At 33.1% G+C, this 14,665-nt stretch overlaps 1 protein-coding gene and 2 pseudogenes across 1 annotated transcript in view; 2 read left to right on the forward strand and 1 right to left on the reverse strand.

Moving 5' to 3' along the window:
- LOC141489244 (uncharacterized) overlaps nucleotides 1-5,659 on the forward strand; it is a 116,494-nt gene extending 110,835 nt beyond the window's left edge. The window contains 1 exon segment of the mRNA XM_074190000.1: nucleotides 5,530-5,659. Within this exon segment, the coding sequence (XP_074046101.1) occupies nucleotides 5,530-5,659 (130 nt within the window).
- Nucleotides 5,370-7,543, reverse strand: LOC141489245 (rho-associated protein kinase 1 pseudogene; annotated as a pseudogene).
- Nucleotides 7,544-7,549: 6 nt separating this feature from the next.
- LOC141489246 (rho-associated protein kinase 1 pseudogene) lies at nucleotides 7,550-9,691 on the forward strand (annotated as a pseudogene).
- Nucleotides 9,692-14,665: the final 4,974 nt, after the last annotated feature.

The raw sequence follows: 14,665 nt of genomic DNA on the forward strand, positions 1-14,665 counted from the left end.
TTTTATAGGAATATAGTCAAATCTAAACAACTGGAAAAATGTCAATTGCTCATGGGTAGACTGAACTAATATAATAAAAATGGCATTTCTATCCAAATTAAATCAGTTTCCAATCAAACAAAATTTGTAAAGATTATTTTATTGAGCTAGAAAAAATTTAACAAAATTCATCTGGAACTATAAAGGATAATGAAGAAAAAAATGCAAAGGAAGATATCCTAGTTATATCAAATCTAAAAACCATACTATACAGTGATAATCATCAAAACTGGCTAGTGGATCAGTGGATTGGATTAGGTATAAAAGAAAGATTAAAAAAGAGAAAATCCCTGTAGTATATAGTCATCTACTGTTTGATATACCTAAAGACACTAGATTCTGTGATAAGAATTAATTATTTGACAAAAACTCCTGGTAAAACTGAGCAATAATATGACAAAAACTAGATGCAGAACATATCTCATGCCCTATTTCAAACTAAAGTTAAAATGGGTTCTGGATTTAGATACAAAGAGTAATACCATAGATCAATTAAGAGTACAAGAAGTATTCTATTTGTTGCATCTATGGAGATGGAAGAAGTTTATGATCAAATAAGAGAGAGAGAGAGAGAGAGAGAGAGAGAGAGAGAGAGAGAGAGAGAGAGAACATTTAAATTGCAAAAGGAATGACTTCAACTACATTAAAAGTTTTTACACAAATAAAACCAATGCAGCCAAGATCAGAAGAAATTCAGAAAGCTGGAGAGCTATTGTAGCAATTACTGTTTCTGATAAATAATTCATTTCTAAAATACATTGGGAATTGAAACAAATTTAAAAGATTACATGTTATTCTTCAATTGACAAATTGGTGAAGGATATAGACAGTTTGCAGATGAAGAAATGAAAACTAAAGACATGAAAAAATGCTTCAAATCATTATTGATTGGAGAAATACAATTTAAAGCAACTTTGAGATATTACCTCACACCTATCAGATTTTCTAAAATGACGAAAATGGAAAATGATCAATGTTGGAAAGTATGTGGGAAAATTGGGACACTAATTTACTGATCCTGCAGATAGAGCTGTGAACTCATCCAACTTTTCTAGAAAGACATTTGGAACTATGTCCAAAGGACAATAAAAATGTTATGACCTAAAGAGAACAAAATAAAATGGGAAATGTCTTACATGTAGAAAAATATTCATACCAGGTCTTTTTGCTGTGGCAAAAATTTGGAAATTGAAGGAATGACCGTCAATTGGGAAATGACTGAACAAGTTATGGTATATGAAATTTAATGGAGAATACTCTACTGTAAGAAATTATGAGTGAGGGGCGACTATGTGGCATAGTGGTTAAAGTACCGGCCCTGGAGTCAGGAGTACCTGGGTTCAAATCTGGTCTCAGACACTTAATAATTACCTAGCTGTGTGGCCTTGGGCAAGCCACTTAACCCCGTTTGCCTTGAAAAATCCTAAAAAAAAATTATGAGTGGCCAGACTTTAGAAAAGCCTGAAAATACTTGCATATGTTGAGTGAAGTGATATGAACCAAGAGAACATTGCCTACATAACCAACAACGTTGTGAGATGAACAACTATGATGGTTGCTGTTTCTCTCAACCATTCAGTGATCACAGACTACACTGAGATACCTATTCTGGAAAATGCTATCCATATCCAAAGAAAATTCTATGGAATTTGAATATAGATCAAAGCATATATTCACTTTTTTCAGACATCTCTTATGTTTTTTTCTTTCTCTTGGTCTTTCCCCTTTTGTTCTAATTCCTCTTTCACAGCATGACTAATATGGAAATATGTTCTGCACAACCGAACATATACAACTTCACCTGATGTTTATACTACCAGAACCTGTAGACTCAGGGGAGGCTTCATTATTTCAGTGCAGGAAAGAATGCTTGTGGTCATTCACAGACCAGAAAATATTCCAGGAGAGTAGTAAACATCTCTCCTTACTGCTTTGGAAGAGCTGAAAACTTCACAAATCCCTAGAAATATTTCTGAAAACACTGGAGAAAACCTCAAGTTTCTGATAGTCTACCCTCCACTCTGGAAGTAGAGATCTTCTTTAAAAAAGAATTAAAACCAAATCAAAAACTGAGAAAATGAGCAAAAAGCAAAACAAAACAAAACAAAACAAAACAAAACAAAAAGCCCTTGTCTATACAAAATCACTATGGTGACAAGGAAGGTCACAACTCACATTCAGAAGAAGATAAAGTCAAAGCTGTCTAATCCAAAAGCTCACCATAGAGAGCTACTATGCAGATAAAGATGATAACAGTGCCAGCTCAGAAGAAGAAAGTAGTGGAAATATGATCTTCAGGGGAAGTCTCAAGAGTCTATGTACTCAAATTTTGACCATGACTCAAATCCAGAAGTTGATTGTTAAAAGAAGAGATTTTAAAATGACTTTAAAACTAAAGTAGAGAGGAAAAAGAAAAATTAAGGAAAAAAGAAGTGAAAGTCATGCAAGAAAATTATGAAAAAATTGACCAAAGAAATCAGCTCCTTTAAAAGTAAAAATAACTAACTGGAAAAAGAATGTAACTCTTCAAAAACTAAAACTGACCAATTGGAAAAGGAATGTATTTCATCTAAAACTCAAATCAACCAAACTGGAAAGGGAATGCAACTCAACAAAAAGTAAAATTAATCAACTGGTGAAATGCACAAGTTAACAGAAGAAAATAAAACCTTAAAAATTAGAATTGGGCAAATCAAAATCACCAAATCTAAGAGACTCAAATCTAAGTGGATAGACTAAGAGATCACAAGTTTCCATGAAACTAAATTAAAAGGCTGAAAAAGCTGAATAAAATGTAAAGTACCTTTTAGGAAAAACAAATGAACTGGAAAATAGATCCAGAAGAGATAACTTATGAATTATTGGACTACTAGTTCCAAAAAACAACAACAACAACAACCTAGATCAAAAAAAAAAAACAAATCTGGAAAATATCTTACAGTAAATTATAAGGTAACACTGCCTAAATCTTCTAGAGCAAGAAGACAAAATAGTCATTTAAAGAATATTCCTCCAGGAAGAGACCCCAGGATAAAAACTCCATGGACTATCAACGTCAAGTTCTAGAATGCACAAATAAAGGAGAAAATACTGCAAGCAGAATTAAAAAAAAGAAAAAAATTTAAATACAATGGAAACACAATCAGACTTACACAGGATTTTTCAGTTTCAATACTGAAGGACCAGTGGTCCAGGAATACCATATTTCAGAGGATAAAGGGACTTGTATTACAACCAAGAATTTATTATGCTTCAAAACTCAGCATATTTTGTCAGAGAAGAAGATGGATATTCAATGAAATAGAGAACTTCCAAAATTACCTGATAAAATGAAAAGAACTGAATGGGGAATTCAATGTCCAAATACAAGACTCAAGAGAAGCATAAAAAGGTAAACAAAAAGAGAAAAAAATGCAAAACAAATGTTAGTCAAACACATGAAATCTTATATAACATTATAAGGGAAGGCATAACACTTGTAGCTCTTGAAAATTGTATTTCTCTTAGGTTTGTTAAAGGGTTGAATATTCTTGAAGAGATTGAATTTAGAGGATATTGGTTTGATTGATTCTTGTCTTTCCATTGAAGAGGAACAAGATGACATCACTATGCTTAACAAATGGCCCAGAAAAAAAGCTAGGGTGATTATTCTAAACTTATGTGTCTCAATTTCCTCTGGCCTTCTTTAATTCTGTCTTGCTCATAGAACTTAGCACTTTCTGTGATAAAGGCATCTTATGCTGGGTGGTTAAAAACCAGGTTTTCAAATATCTTACAAATGATTGTAAAGTTCTTAAGAGAGACCTTCAGGTGACTACGTAGCACAGTGAATAGAGCACTGGCCCTGGAGACAGAAGTACCTGAGTTCAAATCCAACCTCAGACACGTAATAATTACCTAGCTGTGTTGCCTTGGGCAAGCCACTTAACCCCATTGCCTTGCAATAAAAAAGAGAGAGACCTTCAGAGTGTTCCAATATTTAGAGTACTTAGAGACTACATAGCTAATCAAATCAGAAATGACTCTAAGTGGCAGAGGGTGGGAACCAACTTGGAAAGGTTAGGCATAAAAAGATTAGAAAGTGATCTTTTATTAATCCATAATGATTTATGAAATGATTTGGCATTTCATGATACTAAAGTGATTATAATTTGATGTGATACATAACTCTTTTCTTTTTCCTTTCATAAATTACTTTTATTTCTCATTAAATGAGCACAGAGTCATTAGCATATTAATAACAGATATGTTTATTATTACATATCCATCAGTGCAGCTTTCAATACCACTTGAAACATGCATATCGTCATAGAGACGAATCAGTTTTCCAGTGCTTCTTATTTGATATACATAACTGCAAAGCCATTATAAATTACTGAGGAGGTATTTGATTAAAAAAAATAAAAAAAATTCATACTGCCCATACCATGAAATCAACCCTTGTTATAGAACAAGAGTTTAACAGTATTTATCTGACAATTCCTATATTAACTGGAAAACACCACAGATGTATGCCGTACATAGTTTGCTTTTGCTTTTATGAATGCACCTTTCTACACTTTTTGCACACACATTTATGAACTCATTCACTGTAGCAGGTAATTTCATACTAAGATTGTACTCAATTTATGAAATTCAAAACCAACCTCTAAAAATACTTTAAATTAAACCAATTATCAATAAAAAGTCCACTTATACATAACTGTCAGGAAATAGGTTTTGTTTTTTGAAATTTCTACATTTAGACATGGCAGTAAAATAATTATCTCAAATTAAGGCACTAGAAGGGCAATGCACCACCCATTAAAAGTGTTCTAAAATAATTTACATTTCAAACAGTGCATACATTTCTTATGTTTGTTAACTTAATGTTTTTATCACTTAAACCATAAGGAAATACATTATAAAATTATAGAAATGATATACCCCAAAATATGCTTTCAAACTTGGTTCTTTTGTACAGTTAGTTCCTAATGCCTCTAGTATTAAAATAATTCAGTATGGCTTGGCAAAAATGCATAGATTAAATGTAATGTTTTTTTTGTCTTCTCCTACCCCTCAATCATGAAACATATACAGTATTTTGTAAAAGCATAATGAAAAATATTTAACTTCTCCATTTAGGTCCAAAACGGGCCATTAAAATTAAGGCTGTTAGATTTTACAATGAGGGCACTGAAGTTCAAGTGATGATATTACTTCTTTAAGATAGTTCTGCAGTCCTGTGAGAGCACAAAAACTTGAGTATTTACAGAAATTTCAATCCATCTCATTTTGAGATATTTTCTTTACTTCTTCCATGAGCTGATCGTAATAGTGAAAAACTCTCCCTTCCTCTCATTCATAAGAGGAAAATTCTGTTCCATCATGATTGACAGGCATTTTCTTAGAAATGTAAAAAGGCAGCACCTTTTAAAAATATACCTAGCTAAGCTTTTTATTTGCTTTTACTTGTATTACATAGTAATAATTAATCTAATCTACCTGTAGGCAAACCCGCAATAAAAACCTTCAGTGTGCTTTTGTGCCAAAGCAAGGAGGAGAGAATAACAGCAATCTTAACCCTGAAGCCTGTGATATTTGTGTCAGAAGGAACAGTTTGTCTGCTCTGCATGGTTAAAGAAGCCCCGTTTCACAGATGATATTCCACAAGATTCCATAAATCAATAGGATGTGGTTAGCTGGTTTTCCCAGATGTATTTTTGACAACTTTCCGGAAAGACTGATTTGCACTAGATCTGGTAGAAAGCGTTCTAGGGGATGCATGAACAAAACTGGATGGAGGATTCTTAGGGATCTTCTTTACTAAATGGATTACCCATTTCTTCTGTTCATCCTGAGAACATGCTAATAGCAACATATCTCTTGCTGATGCTACATCATAACTCACTTTGCATGGAGAAATTAAGTCTTCTTTTTTGTCTAAATGATCTCTGTGGCACTTAACATGGCATCTTCGACATTCAAGGGCAAGGGGTGGCTTAAAAACATGCCAGAGTGGTTTGGCACAAGCCTCACAGTTGGCTGGAAAGTGATAGAGTGTAGGTATAAACTCATGACCTTTGTGATTCTGAAAATTAGTCTTCTCAGCTTGCTCTACTGGCTCCATCTCCAAATCTTTTGTACATTCACCTTCATTTGCATAAAGGATCTGGAATATTTTAGGGATTTCTTCAGTTTCTGCTCTATACACATCACCTTGGGTTACAGGTTGAACATGGAATAGTTTGTCTATGTCTAGTACCATAGATGGATTTGACTGTTCCTTATCCTGTTCATCATTGTAGAACAGAATTTTTTTGCTGCTCACTACAACATACTGTTTCTTCCAGCCATATCGTTGTATATTTCCTCTGTTTGGAGCTGATAGCCAACCTTCAATTCTTGATTCTGGAAGGTTTCCATCAGTTTCATCAGCACTAGGAAAACTAGTAACACTGGTAAAATCTGAAAGGTCCAAAAGTTTTGCACGCAACTGCTCTATGTCACTCTCTTTAGTACCCAGCTGCATCTGAAGTTCATTCCTATGTGTGCACTCTTCAACCAGTTGCGCTTGCATTTCATTGAGTTCCTTTTGGTGTTTCACTACCATTTGTTTGAATTTCTCTCTTTCTTGGTTGAGTTCCAACTGTAACTTTCTATTTTCCTTTTCCTTCTTTCTCAAATCTTGTGTATTAGCCTTCTTTCTATATCAAGTTTAAAATCTTTGCAATTCATTATTTCTGCCAATTTGTTAACAGCCTGTGGTTTGAGGGTTCTTTCAGTATTAATATGCTCTTCAAAAGAAGCTTTAAGATTACTGATCTCCTCTTCTTTTTTTCAATTTATAATCTTCTTGTTCTTTCCTCATTTTTTCAGCAAACTCTTCATTTTCTTTTCTTAATAATTCAGTATCTTTGGTTAATGTACTGTTTATTTCTTCTAGCTTACTGACAGTGTGATCTTTATCTGTAATTTCTTGTTTAGTTAGTGAAGCTGCTTTCTTACACTCCTGTGACAATTCCAAATATTTCTCTTCCAGGAGACGTTGAGCCAACTGCTCTGATTCAGCTTTTGTTTCTACCAGGTCTATCTGTGCAGTAAGTGTTTCTTTTTCATTTTGCAGTTCCTGTATTTTTGTTAGATTTTCTCGATTTTTTTCTTCAATGTCTTCTTTAAGTTCCTTTACCTGAGTTTTATAAAGTGTTGAAAAATATTGTTCAGCTTCAAGCTGATCCTGTAGTTCCTGCATTTGTCCTTCATTTCTACAATATTGTCTTGTGAGCTGAGCTAGTTCAAATTCCAGTAATCTCTTTGCTTCTGTTAATGTATTGATCTCTTGTTTCATTTGCTTTTCTAATCCTTTCAAATTGTCGTTCTCAAATGCTTGAGTTTTCAATTCATTCTGTAGCAATAATCGCTTATTTGATTCTTGTTCCAGTTGCAGAGTTAGATTCTTAACATCATCTTCCATCCTTTCTTTATGTTCTGTCAAATATTCCAGGTTCTGCTGAGACTGGACTGAGATTGGATGCTTTGGTATATGATCTGGATTTTCCTGCACTAAGAAAAAACAAAAATATTGACAACTTTTTAATCAAATATAAAGACACAATAAATAAAATTAGAGATTTGCGCATGAAAGCTGAAGATTATGAAGTAGTGAAAGTCATTGGTAGAGGTGCATTTGGAGAAGTGCAATTGGTAAGGCAAAAATCCACCAGGAAAGTGTATGCTATGAAGCTGCTGAGCAAATTTGAGATGACTAAGAGATCAGATTCTGCTTTCTTCTGGGAAGAAAGGGATATTATGGCTTTTGCTAACAGCCCTTGGGTGGTTCAGTTCTATTATGCATTCCAAGATGATCGGTATCTCTACATGGTAATGGAATATATGCCTGGTGGGGATCTTGTTAATTTAATGAGCAACTATGATGTGCCTGAAAAGTGGGCCCATTTCTATACTACAGAAGTAGTTCTTGCTTTGGATGCAATCCATTCAATGGGCTTTATTCATAGAGATGTGAAGCCTGACAACATGCTGCTGGATAAATCTGGTCACTTGAAACTAGCTGATTTTGGTACTTGTATGAAGATGAATAAGGAAGGTATGGTACAATGTGATAGAGCAGTTGGAACACCTGACTATATTTCTCCTGAAGTATTAAAATCCCAAGGTGGTGATGGCTATTATGGACGAGAATGTGATTGGTGGTCTGTTGGGGTATTTTTATATGAAATGCTTGTAGGTGATACACCATTTTATGCTGATTCATTGGTTGGGACATACAACAAAATTATGAATCATAAGAATTCTCTTACCTTCCCTGATGATAATGATATATCAAAGGAAGCAAAAAATCTTATTTGTGCCTTCCTTACAGACAGGGAAGTGAGATTAGGATGAAATGGTGTGGAGAAATCAAACGACATCTCTTCTTCAAAAATGATCAGTGGGCTTGGGAAACTCTTCGAGATACTGTTGCACCTGTTTTACCTGATCTCAGTAGAGACATTGATACTAGTAATTTTGATTATTTAGAAGAAGACAAGGGAGATGAAGAAACATTCCCTATTCCAAAAGCTTTTGTTGGCAATCAATTACATTTTGTAGGATTTACATATTATAGCAATCGTAGATATTTATCTGTATCTTCAGCAAATCCTAATGATAATAGAACCACCTCAAATGTGGATAAAAGCTTGGAGAGTTTGCAAAACACAATCTATAAGCTGGAAGAACAACTGCATAATGAAATATAGTTATAAGATGAAATGGAGCAGAAGTGCAGAACTTCAAACATAAAGCTAGGCAAGATAATGAAAGAACTGGATGAAGAGGGAAATCAAAGAAAAAATTTAGAATCTACAGTGTCTCAGATTGAGAAAGAGAAAATGTTGCTGCAGCACAGAGTTAATGAGTACCAAAGAAAAATAGAACAGGAGAATGAAAAGAGACAGAATGTTGAAAATGAGGTTTCTACATTAAAAGATCAATTGGATGACCTGAAGAAAATCAGTCAGAATTCTCAGCTTACAAATGAGAAAATGGCACAGTTACAGAAGCAACTAAAAGAAGCCAATGACTTACTGAGGACAGAATCATACACAGCAGCAAGTTTAAGAAAGAGCCACACAGAATTGAGCAAATCAGTAAGTCAGTTAGAGTCCCTAAACAGAGAATTGCAAGAAAGAAACAGAATTTTAGAGACAACCAAATCACAAATGGACAAGAACTATTACCAACTTCAGGCTGCATTAGAAGCTGAAAGAAAAGATAGAAGTCAAGGATCTGAGATGATTGGAGATCTCCAAGCTCGAATTACATCTTTACAAGAAGAAGTGAAGCATCTTAAACATAATCTTGAAAGAGTGGAAGAGGGAAAAAAAGAGGCTCAAGACATGCTTAATCATTCAGAAAAGGAAAAAAAAATAATTTGGAAATAGATTTAAACTACAAGCTAAAGTCATTACAACAAAGATTAGAACAGGAAATAAATGAGCATAAAGTGACTAAAGCCCATTAAACTGACAAGCATCAATCTATTGAAGAGGCAAAATCAGTTTTAATGTGTGAAATGGAAAAGAAACTGAAGGAAGAGAGAGCAGCATGAGAGAAAGCTGAAAATAGAGTTGTTCACATTGAAAAGCAATGTTCCATGCTAGATACATAACTCTTGAGAAGAATCTTTCTAATGAGACAAAAGAGGGGAGGGAAATTAGTGAGTACAAGGCAATGCTGCTTAGCAATCAATCAATTAACCAACCTTTGATTAATGCTATTTTGAATGAGAGTAATTATTTGATTGTACTTCCATTAGTAAATGATATCAGATGAAGGGTCACAAGGCTCTATTATAAGAGAGGGAAAAAATGAGGGTGTGAAGGCTGAGTAAACCCTATTTGACAGATTTGACCCAGAGAGGTAATTAAATACATTCCCACTTGTGATTAAAAACTACTCTACAGGGAAGGGAGGAGGGAAAGAAAAGAGAAGAAGGGACTGATAAAAAGGAAGATGAAGATAAAAGTGAAAATGGTAGAAATTTGAATTTTAAAAGCAAAGTTCAAGAGGAAAGGGCATAAAGTGTTTGAGGAATAAGAGGAAAGGAGAGGTAAAATTAAAAATGGGGAAAGATAGTATGAAGGAAAATACAGAATTAGTAATCTTAACTGCAAATATGAACAGAATGAACTCTTCCTTAAAATGGAAGTAGTTAAGGGGAGGCTAGGTGGTGCAGTGGATAGTGCACTGGCCTTGGAGTCAGGAGTACCTGAGTTCAAATCCGGCCCCAGACACTGAATAATTACCTAGCCATGTGGCGTTGGACAAGCCACTTGACCCCATTGCCTTGAAAAAAAAAACTAAAAAAATAATGGAAGTAAATAGAAGAATGCATTAAAAACCATGATCCCTCAATATGTTATTTACAAGAAAAACATTTGAAGCAGAGAAATTTACACAGGGTAAAGATAAAAGGTTGGACCAAAATATATTATGCTTCAGTTGAAGTAAAAAAAACAGGGTATAAGTCCTGATCTCAGACAAAGCAAAAGCAAAATCTATCTTATTAAAAGGGATAAAAAGAAAATTTCATCTTCTTAAAAGACACCATAGGCAATGAAGCAAAATCATTATTAAACATCTATGCACATAGTGGTATAGCATCCAAATTCTTAGAGGAAATGCTGAGTGAATTATAAGGTGACATAAAAAGCAAAACTTAAATAATGGGGACATCAATCTCCCTCTCTCAGAACTAAACATATTTAACCACAAAATAAACAAGATGAAAGTTAAGAAGATGAATGAAATCTTAGAAAACTTACACATGATTGACCTCTGGAGACAATTTAATGGGGATAGAAAAGATTATACATTTTCCTCTGCAGTGCATGGCACCTAAACCAAAATTGAGCATGTACTTGTGCATAAAAATATTACAAAGACAGAAAGGCAAAAGTAATACATTCATACTTTGTAGATCATTGCATAATAACAATTACATGGAATAAAGAATCATGGAAAAGTCAACCAAAACTTAATTGAAAACTAAAAAAATTGAAATTTAAAGAACAAATCTATCAAACAACAAATCATAGAAATAATCCATCATTTCATCAAAAAGAAATGAGAACAAAAAGACATACCAAAATGCATGAGATGCAGTCAAGGTAGTACTGTGGCAAAAATTTATATCTTTAAATTCTTATATGAATAAAATACAGAAAAAAGGAGATCAATGAAATGAGTATGTAATGAAAAACCTAGAAAAAAACAAATTAATGATTTCCAAGTAAATACCAAATTAGAAATTCTGAAAATCAGGGGAGAGATTAATAAAACTGAAAATCACAAAATGATTGACATAATACATAAAATTAAGTGTTGATTTTATGAAACAGGCAATAAAATAGAAAAAAAAAACCCTTTTGGTTAATCTGATTAAATAAAAGAACGTAGACAACTAAATTACCAGTATCTAAAATGAAAAGGGGAACTAACCACCAAAGAGGAGGAAATTAAAGAGATAATTTGGAACATTTTTGCACAACTGTATGTCATCAATTTTATAACCTGAGGGAAATGGATAAATATTTTCAAAAATACAAAATAAAATGTAAAGGAAGGTGATCTAGCTCTACCTGATCTAAAACCATACTATAAAACTGCTGTCATCAAAATTACATCTTACTGATTAAGAAATAGATTAATAGAATGGTGGATTAGGATCTGCTCAAAAGAAACAGTACTCTATTGCTTGACAAGGCCAAATATATTAGCTTCTAGTATAAGACTTAACTATTTGACAAAAATTATTGGGAAATCTGGAAAATAGTATGGCAAAAACTAGATTAAGAGAAAAAAGAAATAAAATGCTTAAATAACCCATCTCAGAAAAAGAAATTGATGAAACTATCAATAACCTCCCTAAGCAAAAATCTCCAGGTCCAGATGGATTTACAATTGAATCCTACCAAATATTAAAGGAACAAGGAATTCCTTTTCTACATAAACTGTTTTAAAAAATAGTAGAAGTAATTCTGCCAAATTACTTTCATGACATCAATATGGTACTTCTAACTAAACCAGGAAGACCCAAAACAGGCAAAGAAAGCTATCCACCATTCTCCCTAATGGACTTTTATGCACAAATCTTAAATAAAAGCTTAGCAAGTTATTACTAGGCTGATGATTAGGTAGGATTTATAATAGGTAGACCGGGATGTTTCAACATTAGGAAAACATTAAATGTAATTGAACATATCAATAGCAAAACCAACAGAAATCATATGGATATTGAAAACACCTTTGACAAAATACAATATGCATTCCTATTAAAAACACTAGAAAATATAGGAATAAATGTAGTTTTCCTTAAAATAATAAACTGCATCTATCTAAAACTATCAACAAATATTATTTTTATTGGGGATAAACCAGGAGCATTTCCAATAAGTTCAGGTATGAAACAAGGATGCCAGTTATCACCATTACTATTTAATATAGGATTGGAAATTCTAACTTGAGCATTAGGAGAAGAAAAAGAAATTGAAGGAATCAAAAGTGGCAATGACATAGCAAAGCTTTCATCTCTTTTCAGATGGTAAATGTGAAGAATTTGAGAAAACAATTAACAAATTCAGCAAAATGACAGAATATAAAATAAACTCACATAAATCATCAGCATTTCTATATATGAACAACAAAGCCCAAATGTAAGAGTTAGAAAGAGAAATACCATTTAAAGCAACTGCAGACAACATTAAATACTTGGGAATCTATCTCCGAAGACATAATTAGAAACTGTATGAAAACAATTACAAAGCACTTCTCACACAAATGAAACCATTTCTAAATAATTGAAAAATGTCAATTGCTCATGGTTAGATTGAGCTAATATAGTAAAAATAATAAAATTATTTATTCAGTTCTATACCGAGCAAACTACAAATAACTGATTTACTGATCTAGAAAAAAATAGCAACAAAATTTCTCTGGAGTGACATATCAAGAATATCAAGGGAACTGATGAATAAAAAATGTTAAGGAAGGTGATATATCTCTACCTGATCTAAAACCATACTGTAGAACTACCATCATCAAAAATTACCTCTTACTGATTAAGAAATAGAGTATGGATTAGTGGATTAGGATCTGCTCAAAAGAAACAGTACTCTATTGTTTGACAAGCCCAAATACATTAGCTTCTAGGTTAAAACTTCACTATTCGACAAAAATTATTGGGAAATCTGGAAAATAGTATGGCAAAAACTAGGCATATACCTACATCTCAAACTATATTAAAATAAGGTCAAAATGGGCACATGATTTAGATATTAAGTGTGATATCATAGACCAATTAACAAACCAAGATATATACTCTATTTGACATATCTATGGAAAAGAGAGAATTTCATGACCAGGAAAGAAATAGATTACATTATAAATTGCAAAATGGATGATTTTGACTATATTAAATTAAAAAGTTTTAGCACTAATCAAGTGAATGCTGCCACAATTAGATGGGAAACAGGGAGTTGAGACAACATTTTCATAGCTAGGGCTTCTGATAAAGATCTCATTTCTAAAATATATGGAGAACTGCATCAAATTTATAATTCCCCAATTAATGAATGATCAATGGATATGAACAGATAGATTTCAAATGAAGAGATTATAGTTATATATAATTGCATGGAAAAAATGCTTCAAATAATTAGTGAGTAGAGAAATGAAAATTAAAACGACTATGGTATTCTACCTCACATCTATCAGATTGTCTAAAATGAAAAAAAGGGAAAACTATCAATTTTGGAGAGATTGTGAGAGAATATGGAACATTAATGCATTTTTGGTGAAGCTGTGAACTGGTCCAACTATTCTGGAGAGCAATGTGAACTCTCCCCAAATAGTAGTAAAACTGATCATACCCTTTGAATCAGCAATTCCAAACTACTCCTATATCCAGAAGAAATCATAAAAAAATGAGAAAAATAATATATGTTCCAAAATATTCATAGCATTCCTTTCTTTTTATTGTTTCTTGAATTTTGTAATTTTTCCCCATCTCACTTCCCTCCCCCCCACAGAAGACAGTCTGAATCTTTACATTGCTTCCAAGCTATACAGTTATCAAAATTGAATGTATTGACAGAGAAACCATATCCTTAAGGAAAAAAAATAAAACATAAGAGACAGCAAAATTACATAAGATACCTCTTTTTTAAAAAAAAATAAAGGTAAGAGTCTTTGGTCTTTGTTTAAGCTCTACAATTCTTTCTTTGAATAACAGATAGTATTCTCCATTGCAGATACCCCCAAATTGTCCCTGAATTTTGCACCAACAAAATGAGCAAGTGCATTAAGACTGATCATCAGCCCCATATGCTGTTAGGGTATAAAATGCTTTTCTGGTTCTGCTCTTCTTGCTCAACATCAGTTCATGCAAATCCTTCCAGGCTTCTCTGAATTCCCATCCCTCCTGTTTTCTAATAGAACAATAATATTCCATAACGTACATATACTGCAATTCATTCATCCATTCCACAACTGATGGGCATTCACTCAATCTCCAATTCTTTGCCATCACAAACAGGGCTGCTATGTGGTAAAGAATTGGAAATTGAGGGCATCCTCATCAATT

The sequence above is a fragment of the Macrotis lagotis genome, chromosome 5 (genome assembly GCF_037893015.1).
Source record: "Macrotis lagotis isolate mMagLag1 chromosome 5, bilby.v1.9.chrom.fasta, whole genome shotgun sequence".
Taxonomy (NCBI): Eukaryota; Metazoa; Chordata; class Mammalia; order Peramelemorphia; family Peramelidae; genus Macrotis; species Macrotis lagotis.